Genomic DNA, 23,102 nt, shown 5'->3' on the forward strand with positions numbered 1-23,102 from the left:
CTTGGGGTCTTTGTGAGCTAATGGCCTTGGCACCCTGGCCAGCTGATTCTGAACAAGCCCGGCACTGAGGAGCATCCAGAACCCTCTGAGAGGCACCCCCCACCCACCCAATACTCAGGTAGCTTCCCGACCACAGGCTGTGACATCTCCCAAGGTCCTCCCTCTCCCTTCCTGCACTCTGGTTCAGTTCCCTGTCACCCTGACCCTGAATCAATGCCATACCTTTTGACAGGTCTCCTGCCTCTGGGCCCTCCCCTGGCCAATCATCCCAAGCAGCACTTCTGCATTATAACCTCCCCAAAATGTACCCAAGTTCTCTTGAGTGGCTGGCTGTGCATTGCCTGCAGCACCCAGTCTGAACTTGGCTCACCCTGAGCTCCAATCCACATACCCTGCACTGTGACTCCCTCTTCTGGAGTTAGTGACTTCTTGAGGATAAGAGCTCTGTTTTATATTTAAAAATCAAATCAAAGCAAATGTAAATTGTGCCAATAAATCCTAGCCAGAAAATAAAAAACAAATTCAGAGCTTCACACACACACACACACACATCCAGATGTGTGTCCGTACCTGAGTCTGTTTGACCACAGGTGAGCGTGAGCTGGGCTGCAGCCAGGGGCTGAGGGGCTGAGAAGGGGCCATTTCCTCAGCTCCTGATCCATTCCCGCTTGCTAAACTGTGGTCCTGCCTCAGGAGGTGTCGTTCTGGGAGAGAGGTGCCTTTCCTACTCCACCCAAGCCTCCTGCTATTGTCTTCTGACAGGCTCTCCTCTCAGAAGGAAACAGTGGCCCTAGGCCAGGTCTGGCCCCTGTGAAACAGCAAAAAACGTACATTTTATAAGTGGCTGAGACTCCTCCAGGCTTTCTTCAGCTGGATGTGTGAAGGTGCGAGGGAAGGGCAACCCTACCCACTGTGAAACCTGTATTACATTATTCCAGAGTTCTTTCAGGCCATAAAACTGAGGGTGGTGTCACCTGCCCTCAGCCAGTTGGAGGAGAGCTTTAAAACCTCACTCTTCTTTCCAGTCCCTCAACTGCTTCCCTCTTGAGCCTCCCAGGTAAGCCTGTGCTTTCTTCCTTACAGCCTGGAAACCCTGACCCCAGCAGGAGCCAACCCATCAACCTGAACCATTATGCCACCAAGAAGAGCATGGCAGAGAGCATGCTGGATGTGGCTCTCTTCATGTCCAATGCCATGCGGCTGAGGACGGTGCTGGAGAAGGGGCTGTCCTCTCAATACTGTTACCCTCACCACCCTCATCAGCATCTCTCTGCTCCTGCAGGTCGTCATTGGAATCCTCCTGGTGGTCATTGGTGAGCCCAAGCCTAGAGTTGGCCTCCGTGCCCCCTAGTGGGAAGCTGAGCCCCTGTGTCTCTCAGACATGCACTAACCCCCGGTGTTAGCCCTCTGCACCTACAAATGCCCAAGTACCACCTTGGGATGGATAGGGATGGACGACAAGCATCCTGCTCTACATCTTGGTGTTCCCTATGGTGGCCACTCCACAATACCTGATGAACGACACTCCCCACTAACTTGTAGCCGAGTTCCACATTACCCTCTGTGTGAGTCCACCCCCACTCTTAGAAGACCCACTGCGGCTTCCCAAACCCCGACTCTGTGAGGCACCACACAGACACCCTCACACTGGTCAGTGAGGGAAGAGCCATCAAGTTCAGTGACACTCCCTCCCTAGACTTCTGTCACATGGATCTTGGAGCTGCTGGACTTTTTCTGAACTCTAGTGGGTGTTGTAAGGGAAGCTCCAGGCTGTTGCCCCCACCCTGACTTTTACCTTTCACCCTCATTTCTCCATAGCATGGCTGAACCTCAATGAGGTAGAAAAGCAGTGGAGACTAAACCAGATCAACAATGCTGCCACCAGCTTGGTCTTCATCACTGTTGTCATCAACATCTTCATTACAGCCTTTGGGGCACATGAGACAGGATTCCTGGCTGCCAGGAGCTCAAGGGATCTTCTCTGAACTCAGCTGGGACCCAGGTGGGACATGATGGGAGGCTCTCAGGCCCAAAGCTTTTTCTCACCTTTGAAGATTTGGGGTAAGAGAAATACTTGCCAAGGAAAAGGATAAGGCAGATCTGGAGCAAAAAGGGAGTCTTGGAGAAGAGCTGGATGGGGACTTGGAAAGACCCTTCACGCTGTTAATGGTGCTTCTCCTTCAGGTTATAGGCTCAGGTGTTTCCATAGACTGAGAGGGGTGGGAGGCAGCGTGGTTAGTGGTTGGCTCTGCCACTCCAGTAAGAGGCAAGATGGAAAGTTGAGATTTCTTCTTGTGGCCCATGAACCAATAGCAGCAAAAGCATCTGAGAGCTTGTTGGATATGCAGACTCACAGGCCCACTCCAGATCTACTGAGTCAGCATGTACATCTTGAAGGCTGCCAGGGGAATAATCAAGGGCTCGATGGAGTCTGAGAACACCGCCCTCACAACCTCTTCTCTGTGTCCCCCACAGGTACCAGGCCTGAAGCTGCTTCTGCCGCTTCCTCCCTGATCCACCAGGCTGACAAGCACTTTCCACAGCTCCCAGGAGCACCTGAAAAGGCAGTGTAGATGCCTGCCTGCTACCCACAGCACCTCAATGAAAGGGGGCCATTATACCGGTCCAAGTGAATTGCATCTTGGCCTAGAGCCTTGAGCTCAGACAGGGGCAGTGACAACCCTCCCTCCTGTGGTGCCTGCCCCTGAGGCAGTCTGCCTAAGGCCCAGTCCCACCAGCTTCAGGACTCCGGTTCTGACTACTCCATTCCTTCCCTTTGCCCCATTCATTCCCAGGTAAGATGGGATGACTTCTGTCTATAAAAGTTTCTGCAAATCCACTGAAGTCAATTTTTATGTCTTTAGTTGCGTCTGAGCTGCCATCTCCATCTGTGTCCTTGAAAGGGTTTGAAGGCTCCAAGCCTGGATGGAGGGAAAGCTTTTAATCACCTGCTCTCCTCTGAGGTGTACGCCAAGTCAACTTTCTATGTGCCACCCGCCTCGGGCTAATTACTAGTCAATTCTAGAATAATGCATGTATGCACACTCCTTTTTGAGACCCACTATAAACCTATTCTAGCTTTCATATTAGCTCCTTTTGGGGGGCACGTGTTTAAGGAATAGAAAGAAATTTTGATTTATGCCTATGCCAAATATAACCAGGGAGGTCAATCTGCACCTGTAAAGCATCAACAGGACGTCCTCAGCTCAAGCAGAAAGGAGTTTTAGGTTGTCTGCTTTTTAAGAATAAGCCATACCTCAACTCCTCTCCACTGCTCACCAAAACCATTTCTGGCCCCATTTCCAGCTGTGTTCACCCAGGGTGTCCACCACCCTTGCTCCACTGATCTGCCAAACAGAAAAAGTGGGGTCAAATCTCATCTGTGAGATCCTCATGCAGGAACAGCTTGGGGAGGGGGCACCGTCTGCCACACAGCCAACACCAACTAATGGGAAAGGGTGGAGGGTGTTATGAAATGGTCCTTGGCACATCCTTCAAAGAGGCCTGATGGCCAAAGGACAAAGACGTGAACACTGGGGCCCTCAGCCCAACCCTCTACTACCATGATGGGCAATAAGAAAACAACAAGAGCCATTCTGTTTTCTATGAAGATGCTGTATTTAATGCTTTCTCTCCCAGCATCCCAGTCCCTCCCCCACCCTAGACATTTCCCTACAGGGTAAGAGCCCTTGCCAGGTCCTCCCCCTTAAGGCAGATGGTGTGCAGGTAACAAATATCACACACACAAGGCACTGGCCAAGAGCAGAGGGGGTGGTGGGCAGGGCAGGGGAGGCTGGGCTGGCTCCTCTTGTCTGGAGAAGTAAAGCAGGAGGGCTGTTTGGGTGGGCTTAGGCCTCCCTGTGAATACCCAACTATGAAGAGTGGCCCCAGAAAGAAACCTAGCACCCCAGCTGGCCAACTGCAGCTCTAGCCTACTCCTCACAGACCTTTTTTTCCCAAAGGCAGTAAGTAAGCTGGAGCAGAGACCCTACAGAGCCACAGCCCCAGAGGCAAGTATAGGCATCCATAAGCCACTGAGAGGTCCTTGTCCTTCTTGATTTCTTATGACAGGCAAGGATTCTCTTCGAGCTCAAGAGTTCTCAATAGGCTCATTCTTCCCCATGCCAAGTCCATGCTCTAGGTAACTACAGAGCCTGTGGGGTGAGCTCTCCAAATGCTGTGCCTCAGACTCACAGTGTGGAGCTGGGCCTGCTGACTGGCCTCCCTTCCTCACAGCAGGGAGCCCTGTTTGCCTTTCTTAACAGCCACTGGGGTCCAGGATCCAGTGTCCAATGCACCATTGGTGAATTCAGCAGCAGCAGCAGAGGCAGCAGCAGCAGTAGAAAAATGCCCAGGCGCAAAGGCACCTGGAGATCATTAGTGCAAGACAAGTGCATGATCATCAGGTGACAGAAAGAGTGACCTAGACCACAAAGGCCAGGGGCTATTTTACCTGAACTAGCTCCACTTTTCAGCTCCTCCTGGCCCCTGCTCCCTTCCACTTGGGGAAGAGATCTCAGAACCATGTTTTCACCTCCCCAGACCTGTCACCCTGCCACTTCCTACCCTGGTCCCAGTTTTATGGTTTGGTTTCTCCCACCCCTTCCTCTTCTTCCACTCAAGGCCACAGCTGGGGCACTCCCTGCAGGAGGGCAAGTCTGGGGGGACTGTGCTCAGTGGGCTTAAGCTTTCCACTTCCCTTTTCATCCCCTCCTGCTGGCCCCTGGCCCCTTCTCTCACCTAATCATGGTTTACTTTCTTATACCCACATCCTCTTCCTCTTGGCCTCCTCCACCTTGCCTGTCCTGCTTGGCCCATATGCCAAACATGAGGATGAGCCCACTGCCCACTGCTTCCTCGTCTCCCAACCCCCTGTTGCACCAGGAAGACGATGCCAGTTCTGTGCCTCTGATGGGTCTGAAGCCAGCACTGCACAGAGGGTAAGGTTAATGCCCTGGTTGGTGGCCAGCTGTTTGGCAGCTACCTGGGAGAGATGTGCATATCTCTGGAAGGCATGAGCCTGGGGTGGAGCAGAAGTGCTCCAAGAGGGGCCAGCTCCTCTGGTTGTAAATCAGCTCTGGGTCCAGGGCCGAGGGACACAACTCTACATACGAGTGTGTCTGAGGTATGCAAGTGGGGCCGATCCTGAAAGGCACCACTCTTCCCCCTCTCACAGTTCATGCTGGGCCTGAACAGTTAAAGTTTTTCTATTCTGATTTAAAAATAAAAATCAATAAAAACTATCCAACCAAAGAGCTTCCCGTTCCTGGTCACACTGCTCCGGCAACGAGCACTGGGGGGAAGGCTGGAACGCATCTCAAGAACCCAGGCAGGTGTCACTCAGGCAGGCCTCTCCTGGACCTAACAGCACAGCCTGCCCAGGAGCTGTTCCACCTCTGACTGAGAACTTCCTCCTGGACCCCCTTCCCCAAGTGCTTCCTCTGGAGGCCCAGAGGATGGGGGGGGGGCCTTAGCAGCTGTTCCATGTGAGGGGGGAGCCCCTGTGGAGTGGGGGTGTTAGTGCTGAGGCCTCTCTGGGCCCAGCCGTGGCTTCTGCTCCCTTCTCGCTCCCTCCAGCAGTCAGCAGGCTGCTGGGGGAGCAGCTGCAAGTCAAGGGCAGGAAGTTGTTGGTCCAGCAGGCCACAGCTCAGGATTACAGCATCTTCATCTGGCGGCGGTTCCACATGCCTCGCTTGGAATGGAAGTGATGGAAGAAATTCCTGAGGGAGAGACGTTCCACTTCCAGGCCTGCTTGGAGGATCCTGAGTAGGGGAGGGGCAGGATGAGCTGCAGAAGCATAGGTGGCAACTGGGCTCCACACCTCTAACAGACCTGTCCCTGTCTTCCTGCTCGCCCACCACAGGGCAGGGGAGCAAGATGCAGTGCAGAGTGTGGGCTTTGGAGCCAGACAGCCTGGGCCTCAGCCCCAGCTCCATACTGTGTAAGTTATGTACGTCACCTTTCACAGCCTTAGTCTGCTAATCTCTAGAAAGAGGGTGACAATGGCACCCACGCACTGGAGGGTGGGGTAATGACGAGATGGTGGACATAGGCGCTCAGCACAGTTCCTGGCATGCAGCCAGCAGGGGACACGTCATAGTGTGTGACAGAGGCAGAGGGCTGAAGCAGACCTTGTCCCTAGCCCTTCGCTGTCCCCTTTCCACATGCACAGCCCATTTAGATTAAAAAAGTAAAATAAAATACAAAAGAAGCCTGTACTTTGGGCAGGGTGGAAGTTACTGGAATTTGAAGCAGTTTCCTTCTCCCTGGCCCTCTGCAGAGGCAGGAAGGTTGAGAACTGAACCAGAGGCTGCCTCTTCCCAGCCCGGCAGGAAGACCACAGGTGGAGGTGACACTGGGCCCAGCTTCTGTCCACTTTGGGAATCTACTTGGATCTGGCTAATCTCATATAAGCTCCCTCCGCCTCCCTCCTTTGCACTTTAAATTCTCTTAGTATCATCATTTTTCTTTCCTTTCTTTCCTCTAAGGAAAAAATGTAAACATTCAGTTTTTAAGCCTCCGACACTTACTAGCTGTGAGATTTGGGGCAAGTTATTCACTTCTCAAGACTCGCTTTTCTCATTTGGAGGTTTGGGGAGGAACAAATGAGTGGGTGTGAACTACCCACAAGCACAGAGGTCCAGTGATGGACAGCTGTGTTTGTCCTGTCTCTCAGGAAGAAGTGTCTCTCTCCCTTGTCAAGGTCCCCACTGCCCTGCTGCTCCTTACCTTGCCCTGTCCCCCTCCCCTGGACACAGTTCCAGCAATTCTACCCTTTCTTTCTCAGATTCCTCCCCCAGCCCTCTCTCCTTTGCCCCTGCCCCTCAGGCTCAACTCTCAAAGTACCATCCTCTTTCCCTCCCCTCCTCCTGGCAGCAAATTTCTTGAAAGAGGAAGCTCATACTAACACAGCCTCCACATCCTCACCACCCACGAGTTCCACAAACCTCTACAACCTAGAGGCCCGGACCAGCCAGCTCCCTGCCCTATCCTTCTCCTCTTCCCTGAAACTCCCGTCTTCCCAGGCTGCTGAGGACCCAGAACCTCTCAGGTGGCTTGTTGCTCTTTAATGGTTCACACAACCTCCTTTGTTGGCCCCCAAGTCTTTCTCGACCCCTTGGCCTGTCTCTCTTATCCATGACACAACTTTAGCCCCCCTCCCCCAGGCAGCTTCATCCTGGAGGACGAAGCCATGTGCTCCCACTGAGACTTGCTTGCTACTCAGAACATTATCACTTATGTCTGTACAGATCCACTTTACTTTTCCCCTGACCGTTTACCAAGCACTTTCCACACCAGCCCAGTGACAGAGACAGAGGCAGTGTCCTTCCCCTTTTAACAGGGAGAGAAACTGAGTTTCAGCAAGGGAAGTAATTGGAGTCCAGTAAGTGGCAGAGCTTCCTCTGAGTCCAGTGCCTTCACCTGCTTTAGGGGAGTCTGCCTGGGTCTGGGATGATCTCACCCAGTACCCACTTCCCCGAGTACCTGATAGGCAGAATTCTAGCACACCCCTCAGACGCCCCCTTTGCCCAGTCACCTGTCCAGCAGCTCCCAGTCTTCCCCACCCCAGCGGTCTCGGAATTCCTTGGTGTTCATGCCCCCGATCCTGGCCAGGTCTGACTTGTAGATGCCAAGGAGCCCAAATCCATTCACCTCCCAGTAGCCTGTGGACAAGAAGCTCCAGGTGAGGTGAGCCAGGACCCGGAGAAAGGAATGAAGACGTCTTCCAGAGGACAGCCCTAGAGCCTTTTCTGAAAGACGCACGATACAGTCCTTGTAGCTGAAAACTATCTCATCTGGGTAAGTTCCTTGCCTATTTTGGGGGTAGCCCCTTGAGCTAAGGTCCAGGGTCCAGTGAAAGCAGTAGTCCTACTAAGCAGTGACCAAGGGCTGCAGATAGCTCTGCAGTAAGTTCTGCAGTAGTATCTCAGGACAGTAGCTACTAGAGCACAGCCAAGTGCCGCGCTCCTTGCCTCTCAGGGACCAGGGCCTTGTCTTTCCATCTTTGCGTCCTCACAGAGCACAGAGTCTGGCACACAGTAAATGTGTAATAACTGTGATGAAAGAATGAAGGGGAAGATGGGATGGGCAACATTCATCACTACTGCCGCAGCTGCAGCTGTGCTGTCGGCACCGCCCCTGGGCTGCTTCTCTGGACTGTCCAGGTAAGCAGAGGAGCGGGGGCGGGGGGAGGGGCGGGGTGTGACCCTGCTGTGGCAGAACTGTTTCCAGCTCCGGGACTAAGAACCAAGGCTGGTGAGGGCTTTCCTTCCCTCCCCAGCTCAGGGCACAGCTCACCCTCAGGACACTGGGGGGTGGCCCCACAATGCAGCCGCATCACCATGGGGGCGAAGGCCATCTTGCCCTCCACACAGTGCTTCCGGATGGTATCGACGACTCCAGCTGGAAAGTGGATGTGGAGGTCACAGAGGAAGACGATGCTGTGTGGGTCCTGGGGACACATGTGGAAGGCTCAGGGCTAGGGGGTCAAGGGCTAGGGCCAGGGCCTAGGAGGTCAAGCTGCTCTCCCTGGTTCTTTCCATTTGCATGACTAACAAACTGCCACCAAAGTACTGGGCAGATTTTCACTGCATGGGGCATCAGAGCACAGTTCTCCCAGTGAGAAGTTGAGTCTGACCCCTCCCCCACTGTGTGGACTCCCAGGACTTGGACAAATGCTCCCCTGTTGTTTGTTTCGTTCAGCCCTGGCAGTACAACAGAAAGGACCCCCATCTCCTCACTCCTTCTTCCCTGAGGAGCTGGCCACCCCACACACTCCAAATGTCTCTCTGCATCTTACCCAATCCTTAGTCACATCCCTCAAGCACCCCCAGTCCATTTACCTTCACTAGGTCTATGCCAGCCTGAAGTCCAGCAGAGCGCTCAAAGTTTCCACTTAGCTTTATGTACTGGTAGCTGCAGGGAAGGGGAGAAGGGCTGAGCATTAGGATGAGGCTGCGGTGCCCCCTGAAGGAAGTTAGCAGGCACAGAGTGCTGATGATAGGTTCCTGGCATGGGACTGTGGGTAGAGACTGGGAATCAGCAAAGCTGGATGAGCCTCCAGGCTCTGCCCTGGATCCAGCAGCCCTGACTTCAGGAAGAAGAGGGTCATGTTGCACCCTAGCTGGGAAACCTCCTCACCTCCGCAGCTTGGACCTTTTCAGGGCCATCTCGACATCCATGTCCTCACTGCTGTAGTCAGTGATGATGATGTTGAAGTGTGCGTCACCGGTGATTCGAAACAGCTTTTCCATGTCTCTGATGAACTGCTGCACCCAGCGTGCCTGGTTCTTCACTGCCCAAGTAGGGCAAGCAGAGAGAAAGGAGCAGAGGTAACACAAAGAAGGGCATGTTCACTCCTGGGTCCTGCATGAGTCGGAGCCCCATCACACCTCTGCTCGGGGCAGTGCAGCTGTGGGAAACTGGTGGCTATGAAGCACAAAGACAGAAGGCACAGACGAGCTCGCTCCTGACAGGGCCTCTACACTCCGAGAAGGCCTTCAACTGGGACCAGCCATCAGCTCTCTCATAGTGCCCCCCCATGCTCTAACACTAAAGCCCTGTAATCCGTCCATCTTACCATCATCCTTTATTTCCTGTCCTACCCCACTGTCATACTGCTGTCTGATACATGGTCCCATCTTGGTTATAAAAAGCAGCTACCCCATTCTATTCAGATCTCTCTGCTGTACTTCCCCAGACCAGTTAGAAACCCAGCACAATCCCAGCAGATTGTCAACCAACCCCGGAACGTGGCGCCACAGCAATAGTGACAGCCTCAGGTCAGTGTGTTCCCAGCTGCATGTGAACTAGCCATGTAAACATAGACTAGTGACTTTCCCCTGTGAGCCTCAGTCTCTCAACTGTAAAGTGGCTGTTTTCACAAGTTCCTGTGAGATCTGAGTCGGTGAGCAGAGACCTGGGTGCCCACGATTATTCGTAGGGTGCCTGCTCTGCAGGAGGCTCACCAGGCACGATGAAGTGGACCATAGCGCGGTGATCCCAGGAGAAGCCCTGGGGCCAGCACAGCTTGGGCTCTGGGGCCTGGACACTGAAGACACGTCTCCGGCGGTTGTGTGGTCCCCAAACCAGGCCCTGCAGGTTCTGGGCCTCGGCATCTTCCCCGCCGGCCAGATTGATGCCCTGCCAGCCTCGCGCAGACACATACTCAGAGAGCCGTACCAGGCGCTGGCCTTGCTCCACCAGCTCAAGCTCCAGGAGGTAGCGACCCCCACGCAGCTGGTCCTGACGCTTCTCCACATTCACAATGCGCCGTAACTGGTATCTCCTACAGCAAAAAGGGCGGGGGCCTTGAGTAATTCTTTTCCCCAATGTGGGGTAGCATGGTGTGGTAGAAGGCTGCAAGGCCAATTGTTAAGAGACCCTGGTTTTTGTCCTAGCTTTGCCATTGGCTAAAATGCTTACCCTCTCTAGTGTTCCCTGCCTCTATCTTTAAAAATGCACCTACTGAGCTGGGGTGATCTCTAGTCCTTTATAGCTTAGCTCATATGTAAGGTGAGAGAGTTTCCTTCAGGAGTTGACCCTCATTAATAAAACGCTCTGTTCAATCAACAGTACATAATACACAATTAGATAAATGTTGATTGGTTGGCTCAGACTCATTAGTCACTAGGGAAATGCAAATCTAAACCACAATGTGATACCATTTCAGACCCATTAGGATGGTTGTTTTTTTAAAAAGGGTAAGTACCAAATGTTAGCAAGGATGTAGCAAAACTGGAACCTTCATACACTGCTGATAGGAATGTAAAATGGTGCAGCTGATTTGAAAAGAGACTGGCAGGTCCCCAAAATGTTAAATGTAGAGTTACCCTATGACCAGGAATACTCCTAGGTGCATACCCAAGAGAACTGAAAACATGCTCACACAAGACCTCAGTACATGAATGTTCGTAGTAGCATTATACTCATAACAGCCAAAAAGGGGAAATAACCCAAATGCCAATTAACTGATGATACACAGTATCCACACAATGGGACATGAGACAGCAATATAAGGGCTGAAATATGCAATGCATTGACAACATTGATGAGCCTTAAAAACGTTTTGCTAAGTGTAAGGAGACAGACACAAAAGGCCACATATTATATAATTCCATTTATATAAAATGTCTACAGCAGGTGAATCCATAGTGCTAGAAAGTAGAGGAGCAGTTGCCAGGGACTGGGAGGAAGGAGGAGTGGGGATTAACCACTATTAGCTACAGGGAGTCTTTTAAAAGTGATTTTAAAAAATGTCCTGGAATCAGATAGCGGTAATAGTTACACAAATTGTGAATATCCTTAAAAACCACTGAATTGTATACTATAAAATGGTAAATTAAAGGGTTTGTGAATTTGATCTCAATTGAAAAAATGCTGATTGGTTAAATGAATGGAACAGTAAAGAACTCAGCCACATCTCCGGCCCTAGTCCTTTTAGCTCACATCTGGGCTTATTAGTTTCTTTTAGCCTCAGCTTTGCCTGATCTGCCTTTTTACTAGCTTTCTCCCTGAGAGAGGGGACCGGCCCTTGTCAGACCTCCCCAGGCATTGCAGACCCTTCCCTGACGGTGGGACAAAGGCCTCACTGGTCCAGGTCACCTCCAGGGGCAGGGGCTCCAGGCACTTGTCCTTCTCATGAGTCTGCAGCAGGGGAACCATTGCAGCCCCTAGGTCCCTGCTCCCCGGGCCAGCAGGCTGCCACATTCCTCAGCCATGGCCCCAGGAGAGCCCTTTACCTTACCCCTGGCTTCTCTGGTTGAGCTTCTTTAAGAAGACCCGTGCAATCTCGAGAGCCTCCTGCTCCGGCAGCAGCAGGTTGCCAGATGTGTTACAGTTCAGATCAATCCAGTCGCTCCGCAGGGCTTGGAAGTCAAGGTTCTGTGCACTGAAGGTCTGGTCCCAGTTCACCACTGGGTCAAACATGGGCACGTATTCAAACACCTCACTCACATCCTCTTCCTCTTCCTCACCCTCTTCCTCTCCCTCCACTTGTCCTTCCTGGCCTGCAGCTGCCACCACCTCCTCCGCCCCAGGCCAGCCCCTTCTCAGGGTCTGAGGCTCCATCCTGTCACCCGTCCTCTGCTTTGCAATGTAGGACTCAACTTGACTAAGCCACTGGGACTGCCCTAGAGTCTTCCTGGGGCCATCACCTGTGGGCCCAGGCCTTTTGATTTGAGGCCAGTTCCCCACCAGGTGTCCAGGGGGCCACTTGGCAGAGTGAGGTGGATCCTGGCTGGGCTCAGGGCTAGGTTTTCTCTCCCTCTTCTCTGGTTGCTGCCCTGGGACACTGCTGGTCCTCACTGGGAGGGGAGCTGTAGAATTCTGTTTGGAAAAGGGGGCCAGCAGCCCCTCCTGGGGCCGCGCCAGGAGTTTCCTCAGGCTTCGGAGGCGGTAGTCAGTGACATCCTGCTCTGGGATAGAGGTAGGCACTTGGTTTCCCTCTGGCCTCCTGGCATTCCGGTCATTGGAGGCAGGGGTCTCCTCTGCCGCCTCTCCATACTGGGACTCTTCTAGAAGGCCTTCCTCAAAACCTGTTGTTAATAACAGCCATTCAGAGTTTTCAACCTTTCCTCAAGAAGATACAAGACAGCTGATGATTATATGTGACACCAGGGTTTCAGACTGGGTGGCATCTGGGCTCTGCCACTCACTGTGTGACCTGGGGCAAGTCACTCAACCTCAGTAACCCTGGTTTCTCCACTTGCATAAAGGGACTAATAATCCACCTGCCACAGGGTTTTTGTGGAGGGGAGTGATATAAAGCGCAGAGTGCCTAGCAAGTGCCTGGCACACGGAGGATCCCAACAAATGGACCCAGCCAGGCCCTAAGGCCCCAAGAAGAAAGGCCAAAGGAAGACAGTGCTTCTCTGCAGCATCAGCAGAACTTCTCAAGCGATGTGCCAGGGACAGCACGCCCTCAATTGCGCAGCCCAAGTAATCTCCTCTAGGGCCTGGAATCTCCCCCAGCTGACCCACTTGCTATCACCAACGGTCACGTTCTACAGGGGCCTTGGTTTGGAAAAGCCAGGGGCACTGCTCCATGCCCTTGGGTGAGGGAGGAGAGGCTGTGTGGTTTGATTTCAAGCTCCTCACGGACAGGGCTGGCACGGTCTGCATTTCTAGAAATGAACAGTGGTCACCCCTCCCAGCCTGGCCTGGAAGCCTCAGCTCTCACTCGGTACCTGGCTGCTCGGGACCCTGTTCCTCAGGTTGGTCAATCTTGATGTATTCCTGAAAGCTGAATCTGTAGGAGGAAGAGACAGGCAGAATGGCACCCGTGCCCTGAAGGCAAAGCAGGAAATTCTGCTGGAAGTCCCAGCAGCAGTCAGAAGTCATGCCGCAGCCCAGAACAGAGGATGGAAGCTGGGTGGGAGTGTGCAGGCCTGTGAACCTGGGTAGTGCCCAGGAAGAGCCAAGGCTCCTCGGGTTAGAAGGATATCTGCAGCCCCTCTAGTCCAGGCAACCACCCAGGCTCTGGCAGAGCACTGTCTTCTTGCCTTGCTCATTGTTGCTCACCTGTCTTGGTAGAACGTGCTTTCCTGGTAGAAGCATTTGTTATGGGTTTCCATGTGGCTCAGGCGGGTGTAGTCATTAGGGTAAACGAAGGACAGATGAACCTGGAGGTAGAGAAAGAAGTAGCGGGAGGAAGAGGGTGGGATCCTGGTAAGAAGTCCACCCACCTGAGGCGAGCCTATCTCCAGCTCCTCAGGACCTGCCCTAGTGGGGAGAGAGGGGCTGCTCTGTGCTCTGAATGAAACATCTGCTTACACAGACCAGGATTCCGCCCCACTCCCTATGCCTCCTCGCTGGCCTCTCTGGAGCTGTTGGAACCCTGACCTAGCTTACTCCGCAATGCATGTGTCCCTCTTCTCCTGACCCAGCTTGTTCTCCCTAGCAGCCTTGGAGACCCTGCCCTCCTCCTCCAGCCATCTTACCCTCTCCTGCAACCTCTGCACCTTTATCTGCAACCTCCCACCACTCTGGAACAACCCCTTGTATTATTTACTACACTCCTTTTTGCCTTCCTTAAATATAGCTCAAAGTGATCTCCACCCAAAACCTTCTCAGTGACACCCCAGCCATCCTCCAAGTCCTGGCTTTTCTCTTCCTGTCTCCAGCATTCTCTCGTAATCATCTCTTGATCTTGAACAGTGTTCATTCTGCTTCTCCAGTTTCCACGTGGACTGGAGATTCTCTTTCATTCCCCTCCACAGTTCCTGTCCCCAGTGGCTTGTCTATGAGTGTAATGAATACTGCTGGCTGCCTGGCTGGCAGGACTGACCCAGGCAGGCCACGGTTGTGTGGCCCATGGAGCAGGGAGTGTAGGAGGCCTCACACCAGCCCAACTCACGTCATCACTGTGGCAGAACTGGTGTGTAGGGGCTTCCTAAGGCAAGAATTCTCAGGCTTTGCAGGGAAGTCCATCTGGGCCAGAAGCAAGTTGAAATGCTAGTTCTCCCAGCCCAGGGGCCTGTGAGACCTTCCAGACTGCTGATATGTGATGTGGTGAGGAGGGGGCAGTCAGCTTCAACAACCCCCTATCTCAGCCATAGACAACAAGGCCTCTCTCCTGCCCCCCACTGTGTGGGCCCCAGACTTACAAACCGGAGGCCCTGGTAACGCTGCAGTGGGAGCCCATCCACCAGGTAGCTGGGTTTGTAGGGACAATCAGGCAGGATGTGGCGGAGATGAGACTTGGGGATCAGAGGCACTGAGGGACGGTAAGGGAAGAGGGATGAGGGTGGAGGTGGGAGCCTGAAACTGGGGCTGGCTTCCAACCACCCAGGCTCCTGGCCAAGAGGTAAGGCTGAAGCCCTCTGCCCCTAGCAGGCCCCTCTCTGTATCCACTCGAAGCAGCTGTGGTCAGAGTCCATGGCCATTGACTGAGGCTGCCAGACCAAGGCTGGCGCAACTCATCTAGGGCAGGGCATCCACACAGCACCTTGGTGACAGAGGGCTCACATAGTCTCTAGTTCAAGGCACAATATAGCATTGGGATCGCTGTCCAGAGCTAGCCTCACCCTAGTGCAGTGCAATAACTGAATTTCCTTCTAGATGTGGGGGTATGGGTAGAGCAGGACATGACTTTGTCAAAAGACTCAAACACCTCAGTGGGAACATATTTCTCTCCCTGGGTGACAAGAAGCTATGGCAGCTGTGGTTGCAGGGGCCGCTCAGAGAACTCTGGGCTCTCATTCATGCTCTCTGGTCCTGGCTGGTAGTTGCACAAACGTGTGTTCTGTCATGATCTGTAAAATGTAAAACTGTACACATGTACTTCTATACTTTTCATTATGCATGGTGTATTTTACACCACAGTCTTCCGGGTTTGGGGGCACTGTGGTGGCACTGCAGGTCTCCTGCATCTCCTCCACCCACACCATGGCCCTGGCAGTGTACTGTCCCCAGACTGGGTGACAGGCATACAGCCAAGGCCTCACCTTGATAGAGGGTGTCCCGAGGGTCAGGCCGAAGCATGTCAGCGAGGGGCTGCTCCTCTGTGGGAAGAGAGTCTGGGGAGCCGGCGTGGCTGGCTGCAGTCTGTGGGATGTGGCCCACTTCATCCATCCTCAGGAATGTCTCATCTGGGCCAGGAAGGAAAGAACAGAGGGCTACTGTGAGCCCTGGAGCAGACCAAACCCAGAGCCCAGACCCTGCTTCTTTGAGGGGCCCGGAAGAGGCTGGGTCAGGCTCCTGTGTGCCCCCAGGGACAGCACAAGTTGTATTCAACCCTTCTCCCTCTGGCCCTAAACCCCCAGAACTTGCAGTTTCAGTTTGTAATCTCCCTTCGACCCCTCCACTAGCCCCATGATCAGCATACACCACAGTTTTTGTGTTACTTCTAAAAAGACACAGCTTCCTCAAAATGCTATACTGTGACCTGATGGAAATTTGTCATTGTAAGTATTTTTAATTTATTGAACAAACACATATAGCCCTGGCTGGTGTGGCTCAGTGGATTGAGTGTGGGCCTATGAACCAAAGGGTCACTGGTTGGATTCCCAGTCAGGGCACACACCTGGGTTGCAGGCCAGGTCCCTAGTATGGACACTCAAGAGGCAACCATACATTGATGTTTCTCTCCCTCTCTTCCCCCCACCCCTAAAAATAAATAAATAAATAAAATCTTCAACACACACACACACACACACACACACACACACACACAGCACTTACCACAAAATAAGCCCGGCATGTTCTAGGCATCTTACAAATAATACATTTAATCTTCATAACATCACTTGATTTATATATTGTATCATTATCATTATCATTCCTATTTTACAGATTAGGAACTGTGGTGAATAGACTCTAAGTCACTTGCCTAAGATCACACAACTGATAAGTGGCAAAGTTTGAGCCCAGGCACAGTCTCAGCCTGCAGGCTATGATGCCTCTGGGACAGACAGGTCGAGTTGCCTACCACGAGCAGGGTGCCCCCCAGTGGTCCTTGAAGCCCTACTCCTCACCTGAGGGTTGCTTGCCTCTCTGCTCTTCTTCCTGGGTTCATTTGTCTTCAGCCCCAAAGAGAGCTCTCCTGGTACATCCAAGGCTACTCAACTCTGATCCATTTGACTAGTTTCTTACCTGAGCTTTGATATGGGTCTCTTTCTTCTGGATTCACATTGAATCTATGGATTCCAATTCTGCCCTCTTTCTCTCACAGCAACCTAGCAACTGCCCCTTCTGCTTTGACTGTCGGCCTCTTGCTTTGGTCACCAACAACCTCCTCCCATCACCTTGCCTGTTCCACACGTGCACCTTCTCCTGTGAACCCAGCCACCCGTTCTCTCTCCATCCCGCCCTGTCACACACACACACACACACACACACACACACACACATACACACACACACCCAGCCTTCCAGGTCCCCTCCCAGCACCTGCCTTTTCCTTCTCCCCTTAAGGTCTAGCCCTGTCTGCTCTTCCTCATGGCCCCACCTGCCAGGTGGCAACTTCTCAGTGGGACCTCTGGATAAGACTCTTGCCAAGAAAATCATAAGCAAAGAACAGTGCAATGGAAGAACTCATTTACTGCAAAGTCAAAACAGCTGGGAGAGTTTCCTCTCCTCTGTCATGGCTTGGAAAGAACGAGCGCTGTCTCATCTGTGAAACAGCCAACTGTCCTCACTCAGGTCTTCCATCTGGAGTAAGCTTCTTACAAATAACCCATAGTTCATAGTCCCTGGATGTCCTTGGAATCACATACAAAATATTGTGTAGGGGTGCACAAGGGAATTTTTCAGAGTAGAAGACTTATAGAGCTTCCCTCAGTATCTCAAAGGGATCTCTGACCCCTGAGAGTTAAAGACCTCTGACCTTAGGGTCCCTTTAGGTTCTGTTCCTGTCCCTTCACATCCATGTTCTAAGCACCTTGAGCTTTAGCCTCCTCCTCCCACCCTTCCCCTCACCCAATTCCCGAGGTGGGCTGAGCCTCCTGTGTGGGCACCATCCTGCTTCCATCTCAGAGCCTGTACTCACTTGTGAAGAGGGACAATGAAGGGGAGTTAATGATGGTGAACTTGGCTCCAGGCTCACTCCGTCGCCACTGGAAGAGGCAAGAGGGGGGACATGGAAGGTTGGAGGCAGACAGATTTTGAAAAGGGTTCAAGAGACAAAGCTAAGAGCTGACAGTGGAACTCACCGCGACTTCCACGTGATCAGTGCCCTCGTCATTCTGCTTGTGCAGCACCTCAAAGTAGTACCTGCGGGAGGCTGACAGGCTGCCAGGAGGAGAGAGTAGGGAGACAAGGCTGTCCCGGGCCCCTGTGGTTGCCCCTGTCCCACTCTTCCACTGTGCCCACCTAGTCCTGCAGGACCTCACCACCCAAACTCTCGTCTCCTTGCTCTTAGGAGTCCCGGGGTCCTGCCGTTTAACCACTTAGGTCAGAGTCCCCACTAGACCACTTACTAACGTTAACAGGACAATGGGGAGAATCAAATACATTATAATAATTAACCCTTAGAGAGTTGTTACTTTGTGCTAGGCTCTGTTCTAGGTGTTTTATATACACTAACTCACTTAATCCTTGCTTGTAGATAGGAACACTGAGGCACAGAAATCTGAGGTCATTTGTCCAAAGTGGCCGAGGTAATATGTGGTGGAGTTGGGATTTGGACCCAGGAATTTGGATTTGCTTCAGAGCCCATGGCGTTTGCTGTTATGCTGCATTACACTACAGAGGCTGGCACATTGCAAGTGCTCTTTGCAAGCTGGACTGTTGTTATTATCAATATAGATATTATTACCATCAAGCCAATGCATGTCCTTGCTTGTGCGTATGTTAGCCACCAGGTGGCACTCTGACGTTGGGCTAAGTCTCCCAGCCAGCTGTTAAAGTGATTCCAGCCACTATTACGTGGCAAAGGCCTTTGTTTCCCTCCAGGCTACTAAGGGATCCCTGAGACTAGGTCCTTTTATACAGCACAGGCAGGGCAGCAGGTGTTTAGGCTGTACAGCTGTGGACATTTGAGGGTATGGACAGAATGTGAAAGGCAAGGACTGGGAGCAAGGAGACCTATTTCTGTTTTCCAGTCCAGAGTGTCCAGTAGCTGTGTGACCTTCATTAAGTCACACCCCCCTCTGGGCCTCAGTTTCTTCCTCTGCAAAATGAGGAAGGACGAGCCAGATGGTTTCTAAGTCAAAGACTTCATTTACTAGGCCCTGGCTGGTGTAGCTCAGTGTATTGAGCACGGGCCTGCGAACCAGACGATCGCGGTTCGACTCCCAGTCAGGGCACACGCTTGGGTTGCAGGCCAGTTCCCAGCAGGGGACTCACGAGAGGCAACCATACATTTCTCTCCCTCTCTCCTTCTCTTCCCCTCTAAAAGAAAAATAAATAAAATCTTAAAAAAAAGACTTCATTTACTAATATGCATGGGTGCCCAGCACACTGAGTCTCAGAAATAAGGACGGCTGGAGAGCGGCGGGGACATGCTAGGCTCTATGACTTGGCCTTGGCCTCAGCACCTGCGGGAGGCTGGGGTTTCTTCACCACTCTTGAGAATATCGTGATGCTCCCTACTCACCTCACTGGCTTGGAAATTTGACTCCGAAATTTCCCGAACTCTCCTGGGGCAGTCCACTCTTTTCCAGTCTGGAAATATGAGGAAACAGAGCAAAAGGAAGGTGGAAAAGAGAAAATACAAAGGATGGGAGGTGGTGAGTGAAGAAAAAGGAAGGAATGAGGAAGAGAAAAGGTGAGTGAGAAGAGGGAGGAGATGATGAATGATGATGAGACAGAAGACAGAAGCGAGCAAAGGGAGTGACCTGGGCAAGAAGCACCTCCACCCTCCCCAAAAGGCCCTAGCACTCTGTCCCCTCAGCTCTGAGTCCTTAGCTCCGTGCTAAGGACTCAATCTTCCTGGGGTCCTTTCCAAGCCTTGTCCTGACTCCTTCCTCCTCCTGTTCATAACTGTGTAAAATGGGGTGGGGTGAGAGGGAGGATGATTCTTGTTCCCACCTTCTTCCCTGGCAATCACAGCAGAGGTAGGAGTGGTAATGAGAGTCTATGATGGAGGCTGGGATCCCTTCAATGCCTGGCACCTGGGACCAAGGGGAGAGCCCCAGGGTTGAGCTGATCCTACCTTGCCCACACTGGCTAGCAGCTGAAGGCCTGAGACCTGGTCATCCTCGCTCAGCCAGAATTCTGCATTGTCGTCTGCAGCAATAGCAAATTGGATTGTCCCTGGGCAGTGGGGGAGAGTCCAGGTGAGAGAGCAAGAACATCAGAGCCAGGACTGAGGGCCATACTATATTGTGTTGAGGCAATTAAATTCTCTCGGGTGCTTGGTGCATGACTTCCCTCTTGTAGAGTGAATGGGGTTTCTCCATCCAGGGAGATACTATGAAGAAGGAAAGGCTAGAGAGAGAGGTGATGCTAGTTTCAGACTTGCAACACTAGTTGGAATGAATTCAGCCTGGGGGAGGGGGTGGGGATGGGGCTGGATGGGACCTCACTGGACTCAATCTCCCCTCTCCTCAAGGACATACTAACAGTGTTCCAGTGCAGACTTATTTTGTAGCTACAGGCTTATGTTCTCTGGATACCCTAAAGAACTCTGGTGCAGGAAAGCAGAAGGGTGGGACACTGGGGCTGGCCTCACCATCAATGAAGGGGTGCAGGTAGCCAAAGATGCGGAGGCCATAGTTGGTCCATTTGGGGAACACGGCCAGCTTCCTCAGAGTTGTGCGGATCTACGCCAGAAAAGGGGAGGGAAACCGTTACCCAGTAGAGGGAAGAGGAAAGTGAAGAGACTGGCTCACATAGGGCTGGTGGGAAGACTAGGAGGGAGTGAGACAGGGCATGAGCTTGACATGGAGTATAGGCAAGATTTCCACCCCCACTCAGGCGCTTCATCCAGGTGACACTGTGCAGTGCACAACCAGCATAACTGTGTGTGGTGGCCCCCGGTAAACTATATGACGGCCATAGTGAGAGTCTAAATCTGAAATGCTGGCGAGGACGGCAGAAGGAATCTCTGGGAACGGAACAAGGAAGGTAGATACTGTGCAGAGAGGAAAGAAGGGCTCACAAAATAAAGGAAAGAAAGCAAACAAGAAAAAAAGGAAAGATCAGGACGACAGAAGGTGGGAGGAGGCATGGGTAAGAGGCAGAACTGGGTAGAGGGGGAGGAGATAGTGTGGAGGAAGAAAGAAGAAAGGGACCATAGCACTCACATGGGGATACAGTGGGAAATGGAGGTTCCTCCTGAGCTGCTGGATGGAACTGCCACACCAGTCTTCAAACACGTGCAGGTTAGCGCGGCCCCGGAACTGCATGGGCAGAGAGGTGAGTGAGAGTGAGCACCCTGAACCTGTCCGTGGCCCCAAGGCTTGAGAGGCAGGGTGGAGAGACAGAGGCACAGGCCACTGCAGCCCCAGCTTGTGAGTTTCTCTCACTGTTGAAGGTCACGGCTCACTTCAGTCTCATTCCAATCCTTGGCACCCCAGGATTCTTTCAGGAACTTCATCCCTGTGGCCTGGCCCTGAGGCCTGGGTCTGTTTTTCTGGACACACACACACACACACACACACTGGCTCTTTCCACGCAGGAAGTGGGCTGGTTTGCATTCCCCAGGCAAGGGGGAGTAACAGCCTTGACAAAATGGCAGAGTTGAAAGAGGAAACTGGAAGTGCCAAGTGAGGGTTTTAGCAGAAGACTCGCTCCCCTCCCTCTCCTCTCCTAATGCCTAGTAAGAGGAAAGCATCACAGCTGTCTGTTGGTGAAACCTTATCTACCTAGTGGTCTTCACACTTGGGGCTCCCCTTGTGGGGCAGCAGCTGGAAAAGCACTACGGGAGGTCTCTGGGGGCCCATCTGCAGACCTCACCTCCTGGCCTCCCACCGGTCTCAAGCGTTCAAAGCCCCACTCAGCCCAGGCCTCCCTGGAATATCAAGCCAGGTGCCTGCGGCTTCTGGGCAGTGCTGGGAAGGCAGGAAGGCAGGAGCGGAGGATGTATTCTCTCTCTCCTCCTCAGGAGAGAGCGGGAGGCCTGGAACAGAGGGCCCCCTTCAGAAGAAAGGGCTAAGGCAGTAGCAAGTACTCTGAGTGGGTGGAGGCCTAGAGTTTGAGAGAGAGGGGAAGCAGGGGAATACCGTCCCAATTTATCTGGACAATAAGTTTCAGATTACCCCACCTCAGCCCTTTTCTCCTCCCCTCCCCCAGAGCTTAATCTCCAGGTTGTAGGCGGTGGGACCTCAATTACTCTACGAAAACAGATCCTGCCCTCCCTTCTCTTTGTGGCCCATCCATTATCAAAATCTAAGCTGCCCTTAGGAAAACAGAGGAGGAAGGGCCCCCAGACTGGAAGTCCAGATAGAAGGAAGTGACAGGAGGTCTCCAGCAAGAGATCTAGAGGGGGAGATGGTGAAAGAAGAGAACATGGGGGTAGAGAACTCCTCAAGGGAACGCCAAAGATCTGAGCTGTGGCTGATGGGTGGGCACAGGCCTCCGCTGGGGGAAACACTGGCTACAGCCGGACCCAGTAAAGACCCAAGAGAGCCTGTCATTCCCCATCCCTTCAGCAATTTAGAACTTCCTGGGTGCACTGGCCTGACCAATGCTAGGAATGTGGGATCTTGGGAAGCAGCCATCACTCCTGGGGCGGGTGGGTGAGAAAATGTGGGCTGGGTAGGTGGGGGGAGGGTTAAGGCTTCTTGAAAGGAAAGAATAAGTACATTGTGCTACTTCTGGATAAATTCCTTAAGTCCCGTTTATAAGATTCAGTGTCTCCTGCCAATGGCCTCACTGCCCTTTCCTGGGACTTGCAGGGCTGTGTGCTCAGATCCACAACAAATTGTGGAGGGAGGGCATACCACCAGAAAAATCTGCTGTGTTCAGCCAGGTCAGAGACCATGGTGGGTTTGGGCAGGGAAAGGAGGGAAGGAAGAAAGAGTGTGGTTGGCCACCTCCCACCTCTCTGCTCCTGGCCTCGCCTGAGATGCTGCAGGAAACTACAGGCCAGGAGATGCAAGTGCAGAAAGAGGACCTTCCACCCCCTTGGAGGTCTAGGCCCTCACTCAGCATTAAGCCAGCCCTCAAACCATGTTTCACCCACCCTCAGGCTGTAGGTGGGGAGTCTCTCAGGGGCCACTGGCACCATCTTCCTCCCCAGGCCCAGAATGGCAACCCCACCAGGATTTGTGTCTCTCCAAGTTTTGGAGATTTTGTATCTGGCAGGGATGTGGGACTCCAGTTCATCAGCGCCACCATTCGCCTGCTTTCCACTGTCCAGCAGGGACTAAGACCCAGCGAAGGTCACTGGGTCTTAGTCTCTGCTGGACAGAGCATGTCTATGGCCAATGATGGATTTGGAACTTCCAGTTACAAGTAGTGGAGAAAATATCTGTTGAAATTCATTCATTTTAGAGGTGAGAATATTGATGCCCAGAGAGGTATCAAGTGACTCCCTACAGGTACACAGCAATTATTCTTGTAGAAGTGGAGAGGGTGTCTTGGAGTGTGGGTGGAGGTAGGTGAGGCCAGCCTCAATGAGTCCTTACAGAGGAAGGTCCACTTCTCCCACTCCCACTACACTGCCTCTGCCAGGCCTCACCAGGTTTGCCAGGCCTCAGCAGAGCCTCCAGCTGGAT

The 23,102-nt window shown here is 52.7% G+C and overlaps 2 protein-coding genes across 2 annotated transcripts in view; one reads left to right on the forward strand and one right to left on the reverse strand.

Moving 5' to 3' along the window:
* NINJ2 (ninjurin 2) overlaps positions 1–2,789 on the forward strand; it is a 99,706-nt gene extending 96,917 nt beyond the window's left edge. The window contains 4 exon segments of the mRNA XM_037064817.1: positions 1,084–1,238; positions 1,240–1,313; positions 1,819–2,002; positions 2,476–2,789. Coding sequence (XP_036920712.1) covers positions 1,084–1,238; positions 1,240–1,313; positions 1,819–1,985 — 396 coding nt within the window. The 3' untranslated portion in view covers positions 1,986–2,002; positions 2,476–2,789.
* An 825-nt stretch (positions 2,790–3,614) lies between these two features.
* B4GALNT3 (beta-1,4-N-acetyl-galactosaminyltransferase 3) overlaps positions 3,615–23,102 on the reverse strand; it is a 100,764-nt gene continuing 81,276 nt past the window's right edge. The window contains exons 4-20 of the mRNA XM_037064816.1: positions 20,688–20,783; positions 20,114–20,204; positions 19,595–19,695; positions 19,037–19,104; positions 17,652–17,730; positions 17,489–17,555; positions 15,447–15,590; positions 14,607–14,716; positions 13,522–13,622; positions 13,188–13,249; positions 11,747–12,536; positions 9,969–10,288; positions 9,142–9,295; positions 8,844–8,916; positions 8,299–8,452; positions 7,538–7,664; positions 3,615–5,762 (exon numbers count right to left, since the gene is read on the reverse strand). Coding sequence (XP_036920711.1) covers positions 5,654–5,762; positions 7,538–7,664; positions 8,299–8,452; positions 8,844–8,916; positions 9,142–9,295; positions 9,969–10,288; positions 11,747–12,536; positions 13,188–13,249; positions 13,522–13,622; positions 14,607–14,716; positions 15,447–15,590; positions 17,489–17,555; positions 17,652–17,730; positions 19,037–19,104; positions 19,595–19,695; positions 20,114–20,204; positions 20,688–20,783 — 2,646 coding nt within the window. The 3' untranslated portion in view covers positions 3,615–5,653. The remainder of the gene's footprint in view (positions 5,763–7,537; positions 7,665–8,298; positions 8,453–8,843; positions 8,917–9,141; positions 9,296–9,968; positions 10,289–11,746; positions 12,537–13,187; positions 13,250–13,521; positions 13,623–14,606; positions 14,717–15,446; positions 15,591–17,488; positions 17,556–17,651; positions 17,731–19,036; positions 19,105–19,594; positions 19,696–20,113; positions 20,205–20,687; positions 20,784–23,102) is intronic.

The sequence above is a fragment of the Sturnira hondurensis genome, unplaced genomic scaffold (genome assembly GCF_014824575.4).
Source record: "Sturnira hondurensis isolate 20B ecotype Veracruz unplaced genomic scaffold, ASM1482457v3 Scaffold0015509, whole genome shotgun sequence".
Taxonomy (NCBI): Eukaryota; Metazoa; Chordata; class Mammalia; order Chiroptera; family Phyllostomidae; genus Sturnira; species Sturnira hondurensis.